At 43.3% G+C, this 22,930-nt stretch overlaps 2 protein-coding genes across 4 annotated transcripts in view; one reads left to right on the top strand and one right to left on the bottom strand.

Annotated features, from left to right (window-relative positions):
* The window catches only part of LOC121857015 (venom carboxylesterase-6-like), a 26,070-nt gene extending 14,403 nt beyond the window's left edge, over positions 1–11,667 (top strand). For all 3 annotated transcript variants that reach the window (XM_042352825.1, XM_042352823.1, XM_042352824.1), the window contains exons 3-12: positions 747–911; positions 1,183–1,336; positions 1,726–1,911; positions 2,241–2,434; positions 2,606–2,756; positions 3,021–3,205; positions 3,712–3,862; positions 6,679–6,838; positions 7,188–7,302; positions 10,497–11,667. In XM_042352825.1, the coding sequence (XP_042208759.1) occupies positions 747–911; positions 1,183–1,336; positions 1,726–1,911; positions 2,241–2,434; positions 2,606–2,756; positions 3,021–3,205; positions 3,712–3,783 (1,107 nt within the window). In that variant the 3' untranslated portion in view covers positions 3,784–3,862; positions 6,679–6,838; positions 7,188–7,302; positions 10,497–11,667. The remainder of the gene's footprint in view (positions 1–746; positions 912–1,182; positions 1,337–1,725; positions 1,912–2,240; positions 2,435–2,605; positions 2,757–3,020; positions 3,206–3,711; positions 3,863–6,678; positions 6,839–7,187; positions 7,303–10,496) is intronic.
* LOC121856955 (juvenile hormone esterase-like) lies at positions 11,660–22,930 on the bottom strand (the record flags this gene model as incomplete). Its single annotated transcript, XM_042352746.1, has 10 exons — positions 11,660–12,348; positions 12,611–12,725; positions 13,045–13,204; positions 13,494–13,647; positions 14,383–14,567; positions 15,057–15,207; positions 15,987–16,180; positions 16,765–16,950; positions 17,370–17,517; positions 22,793–22,930. Coding segments are annotated over 10 exons (1,572 nt in total), but the record flags the coding sequence as incomplete, so codon positions are not given.

Below are 22,930 nucleotides of genomic sequence, written 5' to 3'. Positions count from 1 at the left end.
TGTGGGGAGAGAATGTGAGGAGAGTGTGAAAGTGTGGAGGGGAGTACGAGAGTGTGAGGGGGTGGAAAGAAGAGTGTGAGAGAGTGAGGGGGATAATGAGGGAATGAAGAAGAGTGAGGGAGATTAAGGGCGTGGGGGGATTGGGTGAGAGTGAGGAGTGGGGGGTGGAGGAAGAGGAGGTGGGTGATAATTCGGAATAGTGAGGGAGTGGGGGAGAATGAATAAGTGAGTGAGGGAGCGCGGGAGTGGGAGGAGGAGAATGTGGGAGAATGAGAGACAGTGAGTGAGCAAAACGTCAAATGTTGAGGAAAGGGACACTGGGTAGATAATCAGTAGACGTAATAGGTGGGTAGATCGTTGGCATTGACCACCACATCCTTAGCCGGCACTAACCACCACATCCTTAGCTGGCATTAACCACCACACCCCTACCTGGCATTAACCACCACACACTTAGCTGGGATTAACCACCACACCCTTAGCTGGCATTTACCACCCCACCCTTAGCTGGCATTAACCACCACATCCATAGCTGGGATTAACCACCACATCTTTAGCTGGCATTAACCACCACATCCATAGCTGGGATTAACCACCACATCTTTAGCTGGCATTAACCACCACATCCATAGCTGGGATTAACCACCACATCTTTAGTTGGCATTAACCACCACATCCATAGCTGGGATTAACCACCACATCTTTAGCTGGCATTAACCACCACATCCTACTGTTTCTTCTTGCAGGATCCTGAGGCGACGAAGAGTTGGGAGGGCGTGTTGGATGGGTCGAAGATGCCAGAGATTTGTTTGCAGGTGCCCTCCGACGCCGCCCTGGGTGGTATCAAAGTGCCCCCCGAGGTTATCGTGGGTGACGAGGACTGTCTCTACCTCAACGTTTTCACGCCCACGGTAAGGATGGCGAAGTGTGTGTGTGTGTGTGTGTGGCGAGGAGTTTGTAGGGTGTGGGTGGCGAGGGCTTTGTGTTTACAGGGAGGGTGGGGTGAAAGGGTTACCAGAGTCATTTGTTTTTACACTTTGATTGATGACGGCGGCCAAGTGTTGAATTTTAACGTCATTATCTGTTACTAATATATTTGGTAGTGGAAATGATGTCAATAGGATTTGATTTTCGTATCGGTCGAAGTTTGTGAGAGTTAAGGAAGTGGTTTGTGGTTTACAGGCTGGGGTAGACGGGGGGAGGAGCGACCTGCCGGTGATGGTGTGGCTGCATGGTGGTGGTTTCGTCTTCGGCAGCGCCCAGGAGTACCTTCCTCACGTCCTCATGACCCACGACGTGGTGCTAGTGGTGGTGCAGTACAGGCTGGGCATTCTGGGTGAGGCCTCCATGTGTTTATGTCACTATGATGTTCTCAGCCCTTAGTTGCTGCAAGTCCCTTTACAAAATTATATAATAATAATATAGTACTCAGCCAAATGTGTTTTATAGAATCAACTGAAGATTATACACCCCCTAGTTTATTTCACCTGATGATTAAACACACTATCACTATTCTAACCTAACCTTGCCCTCCCCTCCTAAGAACCATTAGGGTGTTTAATCATCAGGTGAAATAAGCTGGAGAGCTCATCTTCAAGTGATCCGTTTTATGTTCTTCATATAGTGTGTTCTTAGTGGCTTACTGTCCGTTACAAGCTGGCATCTGTATAATGAGAGATGCACAAAAACGTCCTGTGGCATATAAGCATGTCTTCACAACCTCAGGTTTCCTGTCGACGGAGGACTCGGCAATTCCTGGCAACTTCGGGTTGAAGGACCAGACGCTGGCCCTCAAGTGGGTGCAACGGAACATAAACAACTTTGGTGGAGACAAGACCAAGGTCACCATCTTCGGCGAGAGCGCTGGTGGAGCCTCTGTGCACTTTCACATGCTGTCACCCAAGTCTAAAGGTGAGAGGAAGGCGGGAGGTGGTGAAAATAGGGGTGGTAGAGAAGGTGGTGGTGGAAAGAGGGGTGATAGAGAGGGAGAGAGGATCTCTTGCCAGGGAGAGAGAAGACATGCAATAAGCACTTATATCAGAGGCAGGACCCACAGCCACCTTCTCCGCCTCAGCTCAGTACTTAAGAATCTCGCTTTTTTAAAAAACAAATTCGTGTGGTTGTTTTGACAATTCATAAAGAAAAACTGGATCACTCTTCTTCTCACAATCAAAACCCTGACGTTTTGACTGCGAATACAACAGGTGGTTCATGAACATATGTGAAATCTCCTCAAACAGGTCTTTTCTCTCGCGCCATCTTGATGTCCGGGACGGCCCTGTGTCCCTGGGCGGTGAGCCGAGTCCATGACCAGACGTCCAAAAAGGTGGGCAAGAAGCTACACTGTCCCATTCACTCCGGCAGCCTTGTCCTCCTCCGGTGTCTTCAAAACCTCGACGCTCGGGAGCTGTCGGCTGTCTCACAAGATTTGCCGGTAAGGAGGAGGAAAAAGTCGCTTGCAAGACCTTGTATGTTAGTAATTGTTATTTTACCTCTACATAAAATGACGTGAGCCACAGGCAATGAAAAACCCATTTTTTTTATTAAATGTGCGAGATGTCTGATATTACATAAGAAACACTATGCCCTCTTTTGCCACTTGCAGAACTTTCACTTACTGCCCTTGCATCTGGCGGCTTACATCGATGGTGACTACTTGCCAGATGAACCAAGTCGGCTGGTGAAGGAGGGACGTGCCCACCCAGTTGATGTGATGGCTGGAGTCGTTTCCCACGAAGGCATCTTGTTGGCTATGCGTTAGTTACCCTCTGTTCACGGTGGTCGATCTGGTCTTTGTTCCGACCTCCATTATCCAGACTTCAGCAATTTTTTTTTTATCTTTCATTTTATTTTTCACATCTGTTTTATTTTCTTCATTATTTCTTGGCATTCGTATATTCTTATTCCTGTTTCAGTATTAACAACTATTCTAAGGAATCTCCGATTTTATTTTTAAGATTGTTATTTTTTCTCAGTGCTTCTTCGTTACCAAGACTTAGATTATAATCCTTTCCCATCAGCCGCATACAACCAAGCTCACCTTCTCGAGGGTCTGGAGACAAACTTTGAGGAGCTTGGACCATCGAGTCTACAGTTCGCTGACGAGGTGCATGAGGCTGACCCCGTCACCGTGGCCAACGTCATCTACAAACATTACTTCGGAGATGTTCGTTTTGACGCCCGTAAACAGGAACAATTTATTCAGGTGACTATTGCTTATACCTCTTGTCCGGTCATGTTCCCGTTTCATCACCCTCCTCCACTACCAGCCAGTGTCCTTCTGTCTCTCTCTCAACCGCCTCTCTCCCTCAGTGTCTCTGTCTCAACCACATCTCTCTACCAGTCCCTCTTTCTCTCAACCACGTTCCTCCATTAGTGTCTCTCTCAACCATGTCCCCCCCACCAGTATCTCTCTCTCAACCATGTCCCCCCCACCAGTGTCACTCTCTCAACCATGTCCCCTCCACCAGTGTCACTCTCTCAACCATGTCCCCTCCACCAGTGTCACTCTCTCAACCATGTCCCTCCACCAGTGTGTCTCCCAACCACATTTTTCAATCAATCAATCTCAAGTGCGTGGCTCTCATCGACTAATTCGTCAACTTATAACACGTGTCAAGAGCTCCCAACTACCCTTACACACCCTGTATATAAAAAAAGAAAAAAATATCACTCATTGCCTCATTGTTTCATTGTTAATTGTTATTATAGTTGATGAGTGATCGACATTTTATGGTGAGCCACGACTGGATGACACAGTACCAGGCCATGACTCAGGCCTAAGAAGACCACAGGTATGAGTTGACGTACCATGCTCAGCTCTCGCTCGGGGACTTATTCGGCGTCGATGCTGCCACGAAATGTAAGTTTAATGGCATGAGAACGGGAGGAGGAAGGGGGGTAAGAATGCGTGGGAATGGGGTTTGAGAATGCAATAGAGAGAGAGAGAGAGGAAGGAGGGACGGTAATATAATTGACAAAATGAAAGAGAAAGATAAGGAAGGGAGAGAGGCAGGGAAGGAAGGAGAGAAGGAAGGAAGAAAAAGAAGAAAAGAGAGAGGCAGGGAAGGAAGGGGAGAAGAAGGAAGGGAGAAAAACGAGAGAGTGAAAAGAAGGGAAGGGGAGAGAGAAGAGGGAGGGACAGTGAGGAGAAGGTTGAGAGAGTGAGAAGAAGTGAGAGATAAGAAGGGAGAGAAGGGGAGGAGAGTTAACCATTGCTCCTCCACTCTTACAGGACTGAAGACAAAAGCGATAGATAGTTGGACAAATAGTGATAGATAGTTGGACAAATAGTGATAGATGGTTGGACAAATAGTGATAGATGGTTGGACAAATAGTGATAACAAATAGTGATGATGGACAAATAGTGATAGATGGTTGGACAAATAGTGATAGATGGTTGGACAAATAGTGATAGATGGTTGGACAAATAGTGATAATTGGACAAATAGTGATAAATAGTTGGACAAATAGTGATAGATGGTTGGACAGATAGTGATAGATAGTTGGACAAATAGTGATAGATAGTTGGACAATAGTGATAGATGGTTGGACAATGGTGATGATGGTTGGACAAATAGTGATAATTGGACAAATAGTGATAGAAGGTTGGACAAATAGTGATAGATGGTTGGAAAATAGTGATAGATAGTTCGACAAATAGTGATAGATAGTTGGACAAATAGTGATAGATGGTTGGACAAATAGTGATAGATGGTTGGACAAATGTGATAATTGGACAAATAGTGATAGATAGTTGGACAAATAGTGATAGATGGTTGGACAAGAATAGTGATAGATGGTTGGATAGATAGTGATAGATGGTTGGACAGATAGTGATAGATGGTTGGACAGATAGTGATAGATGGTTGGAGATAGTGATAGATAGTTGGATAGATAGTGATAGATGGTTGGACAGATAGTGATAGATGGTTGGACAGATAGTGATAGATGGTTGGGCAAATAGTGATAGTTGGACAAATAGTGATAGATGGTTGGATAGATAGTGATAGATAGTTGGATAGATAGTGATAGATGGTTGGACAGATAGTGATAGATGGTTGGGCAGATAGTGATAGATGGTTGGACAGATAGTGATAGATGGTTGGACAGATAGTGATAGATAGTTGGATAGATAGTGATAGATGGTTGGACAGATAGTGATAGATGGTTGGACAGATAGTGATAGATGGTTGGGCAAATGGTGATAGTTGGACAAATAGTGATAGATGGTTGGATAGATAGTGATAGATAGTTGGACAAATAGTGATAGATAGTTGGACAAATAGTGATAGATGGTTGGACAAATAGTGATAGATGGTTGGACAAATAGTGATAGATGGTTGGACAAATAGTGATAGATAGTTGGACAAATAGTGATAGATGGTTGGACAAATAGTGATAATTGGACAAATAGTGATAGATAGTTGGACAAATAGTGATAGATGGTTGGACAAATAGTGATAGATGGTTGGACAAATAGTGATAGATGGTTGGACAAATAGTGTTAGATGGTTGGACAAATAGTGATAGATGGTTGGACAGATAGTGATAGATGGTTGGACAGATAGTGATAGATGGTTGGACAGATAGTGATAGATGGTTGGACAAATAGTGATAGATGGTTGGACAAATAGTGATAATTGGACAAATAGTGATAGATAGTTGGACAAATAGTGATAGATAGTTGGACAAATAGTGATAGATGGTTGGACAGATAGTGATAGATGGTTGGACAGATAGTGATAGATGGTTGGACAAATAATGATAGATGGTTGGACAGATAGTGATAGATAGTTGGATAGATAGTGATAGATGGTTGGACAGATAGTGATAGATGGTTGGACAGATAGTGATAGATGGTTGGACAGATAGTGATAGATGGTTGGACAGATAGTGATAGATGGTTGGACAGATAGTGATAGATGGTTGGACAGATAGTGATAGATGGTTGGACAGATAGTGATAGATGGTTGGGCAGATAGTGATAGATGGTTGGACAGATAGTGATAGATGGCTGGACAGATAGTGATAGATGGTTGGACAGATAGTGATAGATGGTTGACAGATAGTGATAGATGGTTGGACAGATAGTGATAGATGGTTGGACAGATAGTGATAGATAGTTGATAGATAGTGTGAGATGGCTGACAGATAGTGATAGATGGTTGGACAGATAGTGATAGATGGTTGGACAGTAGATAGTGATAGATGGTGGACAGATAGTGATAGATAGTTGGATAGATAGTGATAGATGGTTGGACAGATAGTGATAGATGGTTGGACAGATAGTGATAGATGGTTGGACAGATAGTGATAGATGGTTGGACAAATAGTGATAGATGGTTGGACAGATAGTGATAGATGGTTGGACAAATAGTGATAGATGGTTGGACAGATAGTGATAGATGGTTGGGCAAATAGTGATAGTTGGACAAATAGTGATAGATGGTTGGATAGATAGTGATAGATAGTTGGATAGATAGTGATAGATGGTTGGACAGATAGTGATAGATAGTTGGACAAATAGTGATAGATGGTTGGACAGATAGGTAAAGATGGTTGGATAGATAAAGATAGATGGTTGGATAGATAAAGATAGATGGTTGGATAGACATATAGATAGGTAGATAAATAAACAGATACAAATACTATTGTTATTCTTCCTCCTCTTCACAGGGGTTAGTCACGGCGACGACCTGTACTACTTGTTCCGGGGCGGCCCCCTCCTGCAGTCATCCCAGCAGCCCCCTGAGCGACTCCACGACCTACAGAGCAAGGATGACCTCGCTCTGAGGGACATCTACACTACATTGTGGACTAACTTCGCCGCCACAGGGTAAATATATGTATGTGTGTGTGTGTGTGTGTGTGTGTGTGTGTGTGTGTGTGTGTGTGTGTGTGTGTGTGTGTGTGTGTGTGTGTGTGTGTGTGTGTGTGTGCGTGCGTGCGTGCGTGCGTGCGTGCGTGCGTGCGTGCGTGCGTGGTCATCATACTCACCTCGCGAGTGAATAGTTCCGGGTTCGATCCTCAGGTAGAGTGAAACTAGGGGTGAGTTTCTTTGTCATTTTGCCTTTATGCCATAGACCGTGCACACTATAGACCGACTACTACATTATAAATTAGACAAGTTACAACAACAACAACAACAACAACAACATCTTTCAGTAGTTTTCTCCCTTCTGCAGGAACCCGACTCCTAATGATTCACTTGGGTTCATCTGGGAGCCTTCCACCGCAGACAACCTCCACTACCTCGACCTCAAGCCCAGGCCCACCATGGAGGAGGACCAGCGTCAAGAGGTGAGTGTTCCTCGATGTTGAAATCTTGACTGTTCTTAATTTTCTTTAAGGGTTAAGGCACTGTGGGGCAAGTTACACAGGAACAAGATATTCAGGGGTATCTCTCAAAACACATACTCAGTGCACGTGCGCACATGCATGCACATACATACACACATGTCTTCAGTTATCATGGGGTGAGAACGTAGTAGGCGCTGCTCCGCTGAGGCGACCGTGGTTAGACACACCACGAGCTGCCTCAGCTGCAAGGGCCGGTTTGTCAGCCCCCACTTCCTCCATCTCCTCCCCACCAGAATATATCTACATCCTCCCACCGGCAATAGAGCGCAAAGATTGACGATCAACCCATAACTGATATACAAAAGCAAAAGTTATAACTTAAAATAAATGGAAAAACGTGATAGACTGTGACAAGTCGATGCCCTGCGGTCAGTGGTCACGCACCAACCAGACCTAACCACTTACCACCCACCACTACACTAACACAAAATGTGATACCAAGACTCGCAGCTACACCAGGTGAGATATATGGAACGGCATCGGGTGAGAAACAAGGGTTCCCAACTCCACCAGATGAGAAACAAGAACCCTGTCCAACACCCTGTGAGCTACCAGCACCATGTGATGGGAGTGTAAACAAATGTAGATTGTGACCTGTCTGAGACCAGGACTGCACCTACAGTACAGAAGGTGTGTACCGCAGGAAGGCACCACTATCACCTCCCCACACAGTTGACTAGACCGGCTGGCCTGCTACCACCGAGACCACGTCCATAGGTGTAGTTAATCTGTATGTTCACTCCAAGTTACTTCACTTTTTGTACTGAAAACTTTTACCTGCTCCCTAATATGTAACTTTTATTATCTCTGTTTAATGTGTAGTTTCAGCCTTATAGCTGCCATGTTCTCTCAATAAACCGTTAATTATATTAATAATAATATTATTATTATTATTATTATTAATATTGTTATTGTTATTGTGCACACGCACGTATTCACACATTCAGGCACACATGCACGCACTCTCATTCACACATGCATGCACACATGCACGCACTCGCTTGCACACATACATGCACACACACATTCACACATGCACGCACTCGCATGCACTTGCATGCACAAATGCACGCACTTGCATGCACACTACTACTACTTTGCTGTCACTTGGAATCGAGTAAGACAATCATTCAGCTATGAGATAATGATATGAGTTATTAAGGATGTCACCTTCGTTGGTGAGTTTTAAGGAGACTTGAGGGGCTGATAAAGGATCGGCAAGGCCGTCCACAGATGTTGCACGTGTGGAGGGCTACATCCAATGATGGAGGGGTAGCTTCTTTCCGTCGTCTTATGTTGGAAAGACCTTTATCTGGTACTGGGCGTCCACCTCGCTGGCTAAATTGGCACTGACACGAGTAAGGAAAGCTCTGACGAGCTGATGATCAGTGTTGCAGTGGTTGATGAGGACATCTCGGCGATCTCTTTCTCTGACAATGGCGTAGTCAATGAGGTGCCAGTGTTTGAATCGTGGGAGGTTGCCACTGACCCATGAACTTGTCGGCTTGCCTAAACAAGGTATTGGTGATAGTGAGGTTATGTGCAGCACACTTGCTGAGGAAGAAGGAAGAGGAGGCTGTTGGGATTACACTTGCCTAATCCTTGATGTTTTCCTCTGCATCCAGTGTTGGGGCGTATGCACATATGAAGAAGACAGGACGCGAGGGAATCAATGAGAGTCTGAGCGTCATTAGGCGCTGGTTGATCCCAACAAGCATTTTAGTTAGCCTATGTAGAATGCATTGGCGGATGGCAAAGCCAACTCCATAAATGTTGTTTCTCTCTGCAGCAGGCTTTCCATTCCAGAAGAAGGTATAGCCAGACCCCCGTTCTGAGAGTCAACCCTCGTCTGGGAACCGGGACTCATTAATGGCTGCTATGTCAATGTTATACCTAGCCAGTTCTTTTGCCACAAGGGCGGTTCTTCTTTCAGGATGCTCATTTAAACCAGTATCCACAAGGGTTCTGACATTCCATGCAACGACCATAAGAGTTGAAGAGTTTGTTTTTGTTTTGATCTGTGATGACCTTACTGGGTGTGGTTGCCCAGTCAGGTTGGTTCTTTAGGCAGGCTATGTTTAGGGCACCATTTCTAGCCACCTTCCCATGTGGAGTTAGCAGAGTGGCTCCTCGAAAGGGCTGCTGAGTCGCACGGACGGACCGGATTTCACTGCTGCCTAGATCCCAGTGTATAAACGACCATCTTATCTATGCCGCCCATGTGTGGAGTTGTGACTAGTCACTAGAGACTCCCGGCAGTCATCTCTGCCTGTCCTCGTCGCCACTTGTCTGTCGCCATAGAACTTTTGGGGGTATTGAGGTTTTAATGAAGATGAGAATTATGATGAGCTGGATGATTGCTGCGTATGAGTTGATTTACGAGTATGTGGTGAGGCGGGAGCGCAGTCTGCAACCACACATCTTGGCTCTCCCTTTTCGTGATCCAGTGGGGCTAATGTTGCAACGATTGGGGAGAGGGAGAGTTGCAATGGACTGCCGATAGCCCAGTTTGTTCGGTTTCGCCTTAGTAGCCTGTCCATTATTCATTGGCTTCGTCCGCCGGTGTAGTCATTGGGTTCCCATGGTGGACACCTCTTCCGACTATACCGCCGTTGGGGTCTCGTTGGAGCTCTGTAAGCATGTCTGCCTGATGCGGGGCTCCACAGCAGATTTTTCGTTCGGGGTTTAATCCCGTAGCCTTATACCTAACAATGTTAATCAGCAAGGCAGTGGTTGGTTGGCGCCAGGGTGTGTCCACATGCCAGTGGGCCTATGCGCCGTCCCTCTGGGCCTACTGCTGCTCCTAGATCCCCTGCTGGTCTAGCCTGGTCCCACGAGACACCCAGTTACCGTGTGTTGCCACGAGGAGGCACAGCAGGAGTTTTAATGGTGAAGAGGCTATGTACTGGCAGGGGAGGACTTATGCAAGTTGCTTCCCTGTTCGCCACCAGGGCTAGCCAACGGCGGTAGCTGAAAACGAGAGGAAGCAAACAGTGCTTGTACCTTAACACTAACCTAATGCTGCCACACTAGACGCATTACACCACCCTGTGTGACACACACACACACACACACACACACATACATACACATTATCTATCTAACATAAAATAAATTACATATTGGGTCTTCAGGTGAGGAGCTTCTACGCCTCGTTGCCCTCCAAGGTGAACGTCGCCCTCCACCCTCACCTCATGAAGGACCTGCTGGAGGAGGAAGAAGCCGAAACGACAACTGGTTACAGACGAGACACCGTGGATGAACTGTAGGTGTGTGCGTGTGTGCGCGCGTGTGTGTGTGTCTCTTTACTTTAAACAGCTGGAACTATACCGTGGAATGAACCGGCTGTCAAGAAGGAACCACCAGCTTCAGGGTTGGATACCGAGCCATAAGGGTGAAACAACAGGTGTTGACAGCCAGTGTAAGAACAGAAGAACATAAGGGCGGAGGAAACTGCTGCGGGCCTATTGTTCTATGTTTGAAGCTGTCCAGCATATTCGAGTTAATGATGATATTTGGTAACTTGTTCCATTCGTCCACTACTCTATTTCAAAACCAGTGTTCACCTACAGTATATCGCGCCTAAATCTAAATTTGTCTTATTTAAAACCATTGCTATGAGTTCGCTCCTGGATGGATAGTTTGAGTACCTGTGTTATATCACCTTTGTTTAAACCGGACTTCCATTTGTACACCTTTATCATATGGCCTCTCACTCTACGCCTATCTCCTTTCTTTAAAATGGGTTTCACATTCACTATCCTTCAGGATTCTGGTACTACAGCTCTTAACTGGTGACTTTAAACTGGTGATACAACAGTCGCCTGCACTGACAAAGGAACTGGTGACTGGTTAATTACATAGGTTTCCATGGCTAATAGACCCCACTCTCAAGAGGTCTAGTTATACAGGGGTCTAGTAAGACACGGGCCCATTAGATCACCTGAACCACTAAATATGACGAAGACATTCTAGATAAAATAATATTCACTGTGTTTGTTATTAATTACTCTGGTGATTTTAGGTGATTATTTTAAGAGATTTTCACTGGATTTTATTTGTTTTCATAAAGTTTTATTATTGACTGGAAATTAATACAGTAATGGGAGGAAGGGTGAGGAGGGGGTTGTGACCTCTCCTCCCTGCCCCCTCAATAATAATACAGTACAAACAATTTTTTTTTAAATTGTGATCGAAATGCTTTCAAAATTAAATCTATGTTAGCTCGTAAATTAAACAAAAATCAATAAAAATATTTATGTATTTTCTCTTTAATAAATTTAATAAAACTATTCAAAAGCTTTAGAGGTGACTATATTTCCACAATGGATCCCTTATGATAGTTTAAGCTATGTTTTATTATTTGATATGTACAAGGCTAAGTTACATTGATTCAGATTGTACAGAATACTGTACAGTATAAACAGTGCCAGTATACAGTGTGTCTAGACAGTGAAAGTACAGTATATTGTACAAACTGTACCTAGATAGTGTAGGTACAGTATACAAAGAATGGTAAACAGTTGAAGTAATATTGTAACCTGATATTACAGTGCTGTGTATAATTTTGCTTTAGGTTCTGTTGAAACTCTTAAACAATACTCTGACCTGACAGAAGCTACCCATGAAAATATTGGAGATTCTCCATCGTCAGGTGATTCTGACCATACCTGAGTGCCCCTTAAGGATCACCTGGCTGGCTTCATTGAAGTTGATGAATATAATTTGGTCCACAATGGCGTCAAAACAGCACAAAGACTATAAGGTAACTGTATATTATAACCTAATGCATCAGCCAGGTTAAGGGTGGATATTATTTATTGAGAATCCCGAATTACTGGCGGCTTACAATTCGTCCTGGGCGTTGCGTGTGTGGCCAGCTGTCTCGGTTACCTTATCGGCAGGTACTGGGTCTTCATCCTGCACCAGGTGAGGGTGGAGGGCCAGGTTCACCTTGGTGGGTAGTGACGCGTGGAATCTACGTACCTGAGAAGGCAACAGCACAGCATGAGTGACCAGGACACGTGAAGAGAGAGAAATGTATCTCATTAATTACTTATACGTCAGAGGCTGCTTAACTTTAAACTACTTAGTTATATTAGTGAGGTAATACAGTTATGAATGGTTAATTAAAAGGGCAGAAAAAGAACTGTTAGCTATTAGCTGGACTCAATGTTGTTTAAGTTAAAAAGTATATCAATTTAGCTTTACTTATGACAATGCAGCAAAGACATCTGGGAGGACTCACCTCTTGACGTCGGTCAGCCTCCATGGTGGGTTTGGGCTTGAGGTCAAGGTAATGAAGGTTGTCCTCAGTGGAGGGCTCCCAGATGAATCCGAGAGAGGCGTCAGGTGTCGGGTTCCTGCAGGAGTGAGACATTACCCACCGTACATGTACCAAAAACATTGTGAAGGTTCAACAGTGGTTCTTATCCCCTCTTCTCTCCTGATGGACGTTCTCCTCATCTCACTATTTCTGGTTCTTCTATAATGGGGTCTTAGACTAATGTAATTTAGTTACCAACACTTCTCTATCGTCATCATAGGTATGTGCTGGTTCTTTGTGCCACAAAAGAGGACAATAAATAATTTTGCAAACTTAATAAAAACTAAGAGATAACTGATTAATGTAAGAAGTAACACTAATAACATACTACAGTAAAACTATTTCATTATGATTACCCTGTGGCGGCGAAGTTAGTCCACAATGCGGTGATGATGTCCCTCACGGCGAGGTCATCCTTGCTCTGTAGGTCGTGGAGTCGCTTTGGAGACTGCTGGGGTGGCTGCAGGAAGGGGCCGCCTCGGAACAAGTAGTACAGGTCGTCGCCGTGAGACACCCCTGTGAGGAAGAGGAACAATGAAGCTTAGAAGAATGAATTCAGGGAATTCATGGTTCAAATTTGACAGTCTTTATCTATCAATAGAAAATGCTTTTTCCAAGAATCAAAGGGGAATGATATTCTTCAAAACTCTTATCCAATCTGTGTAAAATGTGGATTTTGAAAGCCAGGTAGACTGGATATGGTATTTAAATATTTGAGGTTTCTCACTTGTTTGAATCCTGCTAAAAATATTTTTTACTATATATTAAGGCTGACAGAGGTGATTGCTCCTCTTGTAGGACTCACAGTGGCTGCCGACGTCTGTAGGGAAGAAATCAGCCATGGACAGCTGACTGCGGTGGGTCATCATGTACCTGAAGGTGTTGGTGCTGCTGGAGTGCCTCGCGTGATGCAATACTGTCTCTTCAATATCCATCAAATTCATACGGTCACTGAACATCTGTAGGAGAAGAAAAGTAAGTAGGATTCTGTTATCGTTGAGATGTTTGCTATTATTGGGTCATTTTCACTGTTTGAGTCAGTGTCCAATATCACTCATTTGTTGCTGCCACTCACACTTTGTCAATATCAACCCTTCTCTCACATCCAGGCTCATAACACTCCAACATAAACTAACTAAAACTTGGTTTAACGTACAATGGAAAATGCTAATTAACATCGTATCACAACTACAATAATACACATTCCTGTTTTTTTTCAGGCAAACCGAAAATAATCTGTGCAGATCAGTTTGGTGGTTGAAACACTTTGCATAAAGTGTAGTATTTGTATCTCAAATGACGCATGGTATATTATTTACTACTATTTATATGTTGTTTCCTGGGTGAGAAACCTTCATGGATGTTTCTAGTTTTCAACAGGAGGGAACAATAGGGTTCTTCTGTCCCCACTTCAAACACTTATGCATCTGCAGTGATATGTTCAATTGCAAACAAAAGTCCTGTTACCTCTCCCCCTGCTGCTCGAACCCTATAGATTCAGACTCGCGAACCCGAAGCAGTCGACGCTGATGTATTATTCTGTCCGTAAATTCTTCGAATTCACGGGTCTGATTCTGGGAGTTCTTGAAGCGGCATACAAGGCGACAGGGCTTTTGTTCGTGACTGTAAATGCTTAACTAATATGAACATGTTTGATGGTTTTACTGAAGGAATATCTATGTTTATTTCCCCACCTTGACCAGGTTTTCACTATGGACTATAGGGTCAACTTGCTGGTGCTGGCCGAGATAATGCTGGTACAACCTCCGGGCCAGGCTGACGGGGTCACCATTGTCAGCCGTGCACTGGAGGGTGTGAGGAGCCGTGACGTTGAAGTTGTCTCGCAGGTCTTCGTACAATCCGTCCTGGGTCAACATAGCTGGAAAAATGAAGGACTTTAGGTAAGACTTGCAGGGAGGAAACGATTCTGTCTCCCACAATGGTTACAGGTCGAAAGCAAGAAACCTCCAGTCCCATTACAAGGCTTACTTATTAAGAAGGTACGTACAGTATTACACGGTACTGACATAATTCTAAACAATTGAATTTATGAAATATACTTCCAGGAAGGGAAAGGTAAAGCTTGAGCTGCTGTGTTAGTTTTAATATATTCAGATCTACTGTAAGGGAATTTGATATCTTTAATCCATTTCGACTATCAGCGGGTTATAAATAATCTTTAAGTTATTTTTGGTTATAGTTATCATACATGTTTTGGGTTTTCTTATTAAGTTTAATTTTAATTTTACAATCTTCGATCCAATTTAGGCCTTTTTAAAAAAATCTGAGATGTTTCTACTCCATCTTAATTTTTATCAGGCAGCAGATGCATTCCAGCAAATAGTGTGGACAATGTGTGGCAACTAACCATGTACGAACCCTGCCCCTTCCTGGGGCACGGCGCCGGCCATCACATCCTTTTTACTGAAGCGTCCCTCCCTCAGCAAATGGCCTGGTTCCTCCGGCACGATGTCCCCGTCCACTCTTGGCCCATAAGTCATGGGCAATACGAACCATTTCTGTGGCACAGAATTGGGGTTTGTTCGATATTGTTTATAATCCTTGGGTCGTGTTGATGAGTTCTGTTACCTGGGTGACATGATCAGTGCTGGAGGTGGTACTGGGGCGATTTAATTCCAAGAGTCAGCAGTGGCTGGATAAATCTAGGCTAGTTGTTGGCATTATTTACGGTGAGGGGATCTTCTCTTGGCTTAAATGGAGATATTTTGTAGCTGGCATTAAAAGCGTAACTTTGTATGCCAGTAGTTAAAGAAGATGACATAAGATGGCTTGTGCGAACTCGAATGAGAGTGATGAGATGAGTGTAAAATGTGGCGTCAAGAAAAAGGAAGCTCCCGTTCATAGGTAAGAGGCCGGCTGTGTATTGAGAGTAATGGTGAAGTTTTGAACAGAGGTAAGCTGAGATGGCCTGTGCATTAATATAGTACATAATAGAGCTAGGGGCAGGCCAAGAATGACACGGAGAAAGGTTTTAAGAAATGACTTCAAAGACAAGAACCTGATGAGAGAGTCTGCAAGAGACCATACAGCCTTGAGAGTTGTCATCAAGTGATCACGGTTAAGTCATCACAAGCTTGGAAAATGGCTGTAGTATGATGACGACGATGCGTTAACATTTAATGGGAATCCTTGTCACATAATACCTTTTTTATAATTATAATCTCTAACGGTTTAAAACATCCTGATATATTCAGCATATGACAAAAATCGTCTTTGGTGAAATATTTTAGGAGACAAAAAGGAATTGGCCTAACAAAAGCAAGAATATGTAACTTACTAAGAAATCTTGGGAAAGAGCTGATAGACTTTGAGCATCAGCGTCTTGTAGACACACGAGGAGAGCTTCACTGCCTTGGTGTGTGGAACAACCCAGTTTGGAGGCGATGTACTGTGTCTGCTCTCCATGGGTCCTGGTCATAGCCAAAGGAGACAGAGACGTCCCAGACATCATGATTGCACGGGTGAACAGCTCTGGAAATATTATACTGCAATTGTTTGGTCCTATGAACAGATACCTATGTGAAGTTCTCCGTCCTAAGTGACATATAACTGATGAGTCACATTCCTCGTTCGGTCTCACTGAAGCTTGTCAGGTTACCTGTACTCTCTGAGAGACACCGTCCACGTATACACCATAACTTATTTGTTCCTCAGACACTTAGTTATTAAATGTTCAGCGTCTACACGAAGCTGGTGATGAGTTAAGTTGGCCTGCCCTGATGAACCCTAAGCCTACAGGGTCTTTATCCTCATGGGACCACCAGATCCAATGGTTAGGTAAGTCTGAAGTTTGTCATGACTGAGGCACAATTGTAGTCCACATGACTCCACCATCATGGATGGTAACGAACTTATCTACGAAGGAAGTTTGTAACAGACATTTGAAAATTTAAATTAATATGGTAATTTAGACTGGTGTTTTCCGTCTTTCTGGAACAAGGTTCTAGGGTTAGGATAGGCAAAAATACGAGTCCCATAGTTTGTGTGTCCTGTTTCTTCTTGTCTCGTAATGACCTACAAATGTTACAATCACCCGCCTCCTTCCATTCACTCACCTTCTGATTTCGGGGACAGTAAATGGTAGTGCACAGAGGCTCCACCAGCGCTCTGGCCGAAGATGGTGACCTTGGTCTTGTCTCCACCAAAGTTGTTTATGTTCCGCTGCACCCACTTGAGGGCCAGCGTCTGGTCCTTCAACCCGAAGTTGCCAGGGATCACCGAGTCCTCCGTCGACAGGAAACCTGTGGTTGTGAAGTCCAAATGATCACATCACTTGTCGAGTCAACAAGACCTACAGTACTTCATGGTGACATAGAGAGATAAATACATTGTAACAGACCTGAAACTAATGAAAGCTGGTAGTGCCCCTAAAGGTCTCAGAGAAGGTTATATTATGAAAGTACAGAGATTACTGCCTTCCCAAACCAGTTATTTGTTTGATAAAATACAAAAATAAACAGTATATGGATCAACATGATACACAAGTACACATAAACAACACCTACCCAATACACTGAGTCTGAGACATGAGACATCTTCGACCTGGAACTGATGAAAGCTGGCAAAGCTTTAAAGGTCCCAGAGAAGGTTATATTATAAAAGTAAAGAGATTACTGCCTTCTCAAACCATGATACATAAGTACACATAAACAACACCTACCCAATACATTGAGTCTGTACTGAAGGACGACCACCACAACATTATGGTTAAGGAGAGCAAAGGGCAGGTACTCCTCGGCGCCCCCTCCGAGGAACCCACCGCCGTGGATGAACACCATCACGGGAAGTCCTGAACCTTCGTCACTGGGCTGTAATGCAAGTGAACATATTTACACAGAGATGTATATTTACAGAGAAGTACACTCGCTACATAATGTTTGATAACGTGAGTTATCAGTTTTATGTAATTATTTAAGGTTTTATCGCCTACAATAACAGTAAACCATTGTTGTGAGAGGTATAAGAGTACATATAGTATTATCTGTGTGTGTGTGTGGGTGGGGAGGGGGGGGTGTACACTGCATGTTGCATTTGGTAATATGATTTCTGGATACTTTTTACTCTTTTCAGTACATTATAAGTGTAAGCATCGCACTACAATCTTTCCACAACCACTTGTTACATGAGGTATGCTGCGTCGACCAATCACAGGACAAGTACACCACCAAAGCTGGTACTAACCAATCACAAGTATTTACGTGAGTTCGGGGCAACCCTGGCCATCAATATGAGGATGGTTCACTGACAGGAGGTCAAGAGGAAGTCAGGTCACCACCACGAGGTCATGTCAAACTTCCAAGTTAGTGTCCATCAGAAGGATTTACATTCGCTGAAGGAAATTGTTAAGAGGTTCACCCATATACGAGGTGTATAAAGAGTTGACAGACACAGACCACGTGATCCTCCCAACACTTGGCCACGTGATCCTCCCAACACTTGACCACGTGATCCTCCCAAATTCACGTGATCCTGCCAACACTTGACACGTGTTCACGTGATCCTTTGTGCCAACACTTGTGATCCTGCCAACACTTGACCACGTGATCCTCCCCAAACACTCTGCCAACACTTGACCACGTGATCCTGCCAACACTTGACCACGTGATCCTGACAACACTTGACCACGTGATCCTGCCAACACTTGGCCACGTGATCCTGCCAACACTTGACCACGTGATCCTCCCAACACCTGGCCACGTGATGCTGTCAACACTTGGCCACGTAATCCTGCCAACACTTGACCACGTGATCCTGCCAACACTTGATCACGAGATCCTGCCAACACTTGACCACATGATCCTCCTGACACTTGACCACGTGATCCTCCCGACACTTGACCACGTGATCCTCCCGACAGTTGACCACGTGATCCTCCCGACACTTGACCACGTGATCCTCCCAACACTTGAGCACGTGATCCTCCCAACACTGTCGACTAGAGAACATATTTGTTGATAGCTAGTGTAATTACTAATCTTGGATTACGAAAAATTTAAGCATCCTTAAACTATATCTCGTGTAGGTGACACTTCACTTGAATTGTGCAGTTCAGTTTTGGTCACCGTACTATAAAATTGATATCGATTCACTGGAAAACATTTAGAGAAGGATGACATATTGAATCCCAGGCATTAGGAACCTTGACTGGAGAGACAGGTTAAGAAAACTGAAGCTGAGTGGCGATATGACCCAAATGTATAAATGGAAGACGAGGTTAAATGAGGATTATATAACTAAGACACTTAAACTATATAACCCGGAGCAAACAGTAGAAGTATGAGAAACAAAATGAATGAAATCAGGGCGTTGGCATGTACCGAAAAAATCGATATAATAGCAAATTGCAGATTACAATTTATTCCATACCCATAGGCAGATTAGGAAAGGAGGTGGAGTAGCAATCTATGTCAGGGATAATCTGAAGTGTGAAATGAATAAGGAAATAAAAACTGAGCCGAATGCAGAAACAATTTGGATAGAATTAATCAATGGTAGGGAAAAATTAATCACAGGAGTAATATATAGACCTCCTAATCTTGATAAGAGTTAATGAGCAACTAATTTGGGATGAAATGCGCAAAGTCTGTATAATACACGACTTTAACTTTAGTCAAATAGATTGGATTGACCTTACAGGTAACTCAGAATCAGAGGATTTTCTTAAAACCCACCCGGGGTAATAATATACTCGATTTAGTTCTGGCAAACAGAGAAAACTTCATTAGTAATGTTGAGGTAGGTAACGAGCTTGCAAACAGCGATCCCAAAGAAATAAGATTCAAATTAGAATTTCAGGGCAGCCGCAAGGAAAATTCCACTAAGGTCCCAGGTTTCAGAAAGGCAAACTTTGATAGTTTGAAGAGGCAGCTGATAGAAGGGGTATCACGTTGGGGGTGATTTACATGACCTCACATGAGGTGACCTCACACAATGTACCCACAGAGGGCGACCTCACCTTACCTGGAGACCTGACAGTTGAGGATGACCTGATAACGAGATCTGAGGTTGACGAGTTCCACAACAACTTAAATAATGAGTTACTTAAAGTACAAAGGCAGGACATATCATACAGAAAACTCAGATCAAACAACAATGACCCTAAATGGATAAATAATTATTTAAAGAATATTATTGGATAAAGGAAGGCTATAGGTAGGAGAATAAATCGTGGTGAAGTTAACTCCGAGATTATTATAAGGTATTGGCCGGTAGGGTTAAGACCGAGATAAGAAAAACAAAGAGGAATAATGAACTGAAGGTAACAAGGGAGGCGAAGTCAAACCCCAAGGGATTCTATCTAATGTATCAAACTAAAACACGAGAAAAGATTGGACCAATACAGTCAGATACCGACGACCTAATTGATAACGACGTAGAAATGAGCAATAATCTGAATAAATATTTTTCAACAGTTTTCACCACCGAAAATTTAAACATGATACCCGAGGCACCGACTATATACAGAGATAGTGAAGAAAATAAATTAAGCGAGATATTAGTGACTAGTAACGATGTTTGTAAGCAAATAGACAAACTAAAGCCTAATAAGTCACCAGGTCTCGATGAGATATTTACCGGAGTATTAAAGGAATGTAAGGAAGAGCTTAGTATGCCCTTAGCAAAGTTGTTTAACATGTCCCTAAAAACGGGTGTAGCACCAGAATCCTGGAGGATAGCGAATGTAATACCGATTTTCAAGAAAGGGGATAGATCACTATCCTCTAACTACCGTCCTATCAGTCTAACATCAATTGTAAGCAAATTACTGGAAGCAATCATTTCAAACTCTATTCGAAATCACCTGGAGAAACTCAAGTTGATCAATGATTCCCAACATGGCTTCACAAGCGGGCGTTCATGTCCAACTAATCTATTAACATTCTTTTCATCTGTTTTCGAATCAGTGGACGAGGGACACAATTATGATGTGGTATATCTCGACTTTAGCAAAGCCTTCGATAGAGTCCACCACGAAAGACTAATAAGAAAAGTGGAGACTCATGGCATTAAAGGAGATATTCTAAAATGGATTAGGGCGTGGTTACAGGACAAGAAGCGAGTGAGCATTAACGGCACTAAATCCCATTGGAGCAACGTCACTAGTGGAGTTCCCTGAGGCTCAGTACTTGGACCATTATTATTTATTACATACATAAACGACATAGATATCGGCGTAGACAGCGACATAAGTATATTTGTTGATGACACTAAAATAGGGCGTGTAATTAAATCTGAAGAGGATTCCGCAAAACTACAGGAAGATCTAAACAAATTTTTCGAATGGTCTGAAAAATGGCAGATGAAATTCAATGTGGCAAATGCAAAGTACTCAGTATAGGAGATGTAAACAGGGAAACCAGATACCACATGAACAACGATGTTATTGAGAAATCAGACTGCGAGAAAGATTTAGGAGTAATGATAAGTAGGAATCTTAAGCCAAGTAAACAATGTATATTTGCCCGAAACAAGGCTGATAAAGTACTTGGGTTCATACAAAGGAGTGTTAGTTACAAGACTAGCGAGGTCATACTAAAACTATATCTTGCGCTTGTGAGACCTCACTTGGATTATGCAGTTCAATTCTGGTCACCGTATTACAGAATGGATATAGAATCCTTGGAAAGAATTCAGAGGAGAATGACAAGACTAATCCCGGGCATTAGGAACCTTGAGTCCAGAGACAGGTTAAAGCATCTTAATTTGCACTCCCTCGAGAGACGTAGAGAGAGGGGCGACATGATAGAGGTGTATATATGGAAGTCAAGGCTGAACAAAGGAGACATTACAAAGGTACTCGAACTATCCAACCAGGAGCGAACTCGTAACATTGGTTTTAAATTAGAGAAATTTAGATTTAGGCGCGAAATAGGTAAACATTGGTTTGGAAATAGAGTAGTGGACAAGTGGAACAAGTCACCAAATATTATCATTAACTCGAATACGCTGGATTGCTTCAAACATAGGTTGGATGCCTATATGAGCAATAGGGGTTGGGTGTAAATGGGAATGCAAAGTATGGGCCAATAGGCTCGCTGCAGTTTCCTCCATTCTTATGTTCTTACGTTCTTATGTAACAATGGTGAAATAGAGTTGTGGATGAGTGGAAGAAGTTACCGAGCAACACCATTAACTCGAACACGCTGGGTACCTTCAATTTTAGGTTAGACAGGTATATGAATTACAGGGGTTGGGTGTAAACGGGGCTACCTAATTCGTGCAAATAGACCCACTGCTCTTTCCTTCAGTAGTATGATTAAAGATCCAGGAGGTTAATCTTCAGGTGATCCCTAATCCAGAATACTGTACACTCAAGAAACTTGAGATGTTCAAGCGAATTAACTTTAACACTGGACGTCTGATAAAGTCCCCACCACCGAGAACAGGTTTTGTTACTGTATGATATATATGGACACAAAGTAGTGCCTTCAGCTGTATATTGTTATATTACTCTTATTAATTATGTATAGTAAAGTATTACAGAACATGTATTAATTCTATGTAATATTCCATTTATTGTGCACCATATTATGTATATAAATTATCACATTTATACTTTATGTATTCAGCTTGTGAATGCTGGCATCTGTATAGGCCAGCGCGTAGTAATACATGGATAGATGTAGACGTAGTTAAGACTGAGTTCTGGTGGTGTGCCCACAGGCTTCCCGTGTCCGACTGTATCATCTCCCGTACGAGAATAGAACCTACTTTTAAAGACAACAAGTGTTTGTATATACCCTCAGTAATATAGAACATTCTTTGGGTATCTGGCAATACGCTAGAGTTACCAAGGCGTGATGTACTGATAAACCAGATTTTTATCAGACCTCTACGATAATCGCGTTTTTATGAATTCCTAACTTAACCAACTCTGTCACACGCTCTTCAACACACTGGCAATAATATTTCCTCCCTGGTTATCATGCTAGCAGTACTGTACTCTAGTATTGCAGCCTGTATCGTTTAGTGCGTGTGTGTGCATGATTACGTGTTTCTGTGTATTTAATGTGCCTATTTGGACACGATTATCTGTCACAGTGTACACATGTTAACTTATTCGAAGATCACTATTAAACAGACCTTGTACAGTAGCTGCTGAGCAAATGCAACTCTTAAACGTGGGATGGCGCGGTGTGGACTGAACTCGCAGCTCACGCAGAATAACTCAGTGGACACCAGGTGATTGGTGGACGTGTGAGTGTGGGGCAGAGAGCTGAA

The sequence above is a fragment of the Homarus americanus genome, unplaced genomic scaffold, assembly GCF_018991925.1.
Source record: "Homarus americanus isolate GMGI-L3 unplaced genomic scaffold, GMGI_Hamer_2.0 scaffold44060, whole genome shotgun sequence".
NCBI classification, from domain to species: Eukaryota; Metazoa; Arthropoda; class Malacostraca; order Decapoda; family Nephropidae; genus Homarus; species Homarus americanus.
Note: the sequence above shows the minus strand (reverse complement) of the source record. Positions and strands in the feature narration are given on the sequence as shown.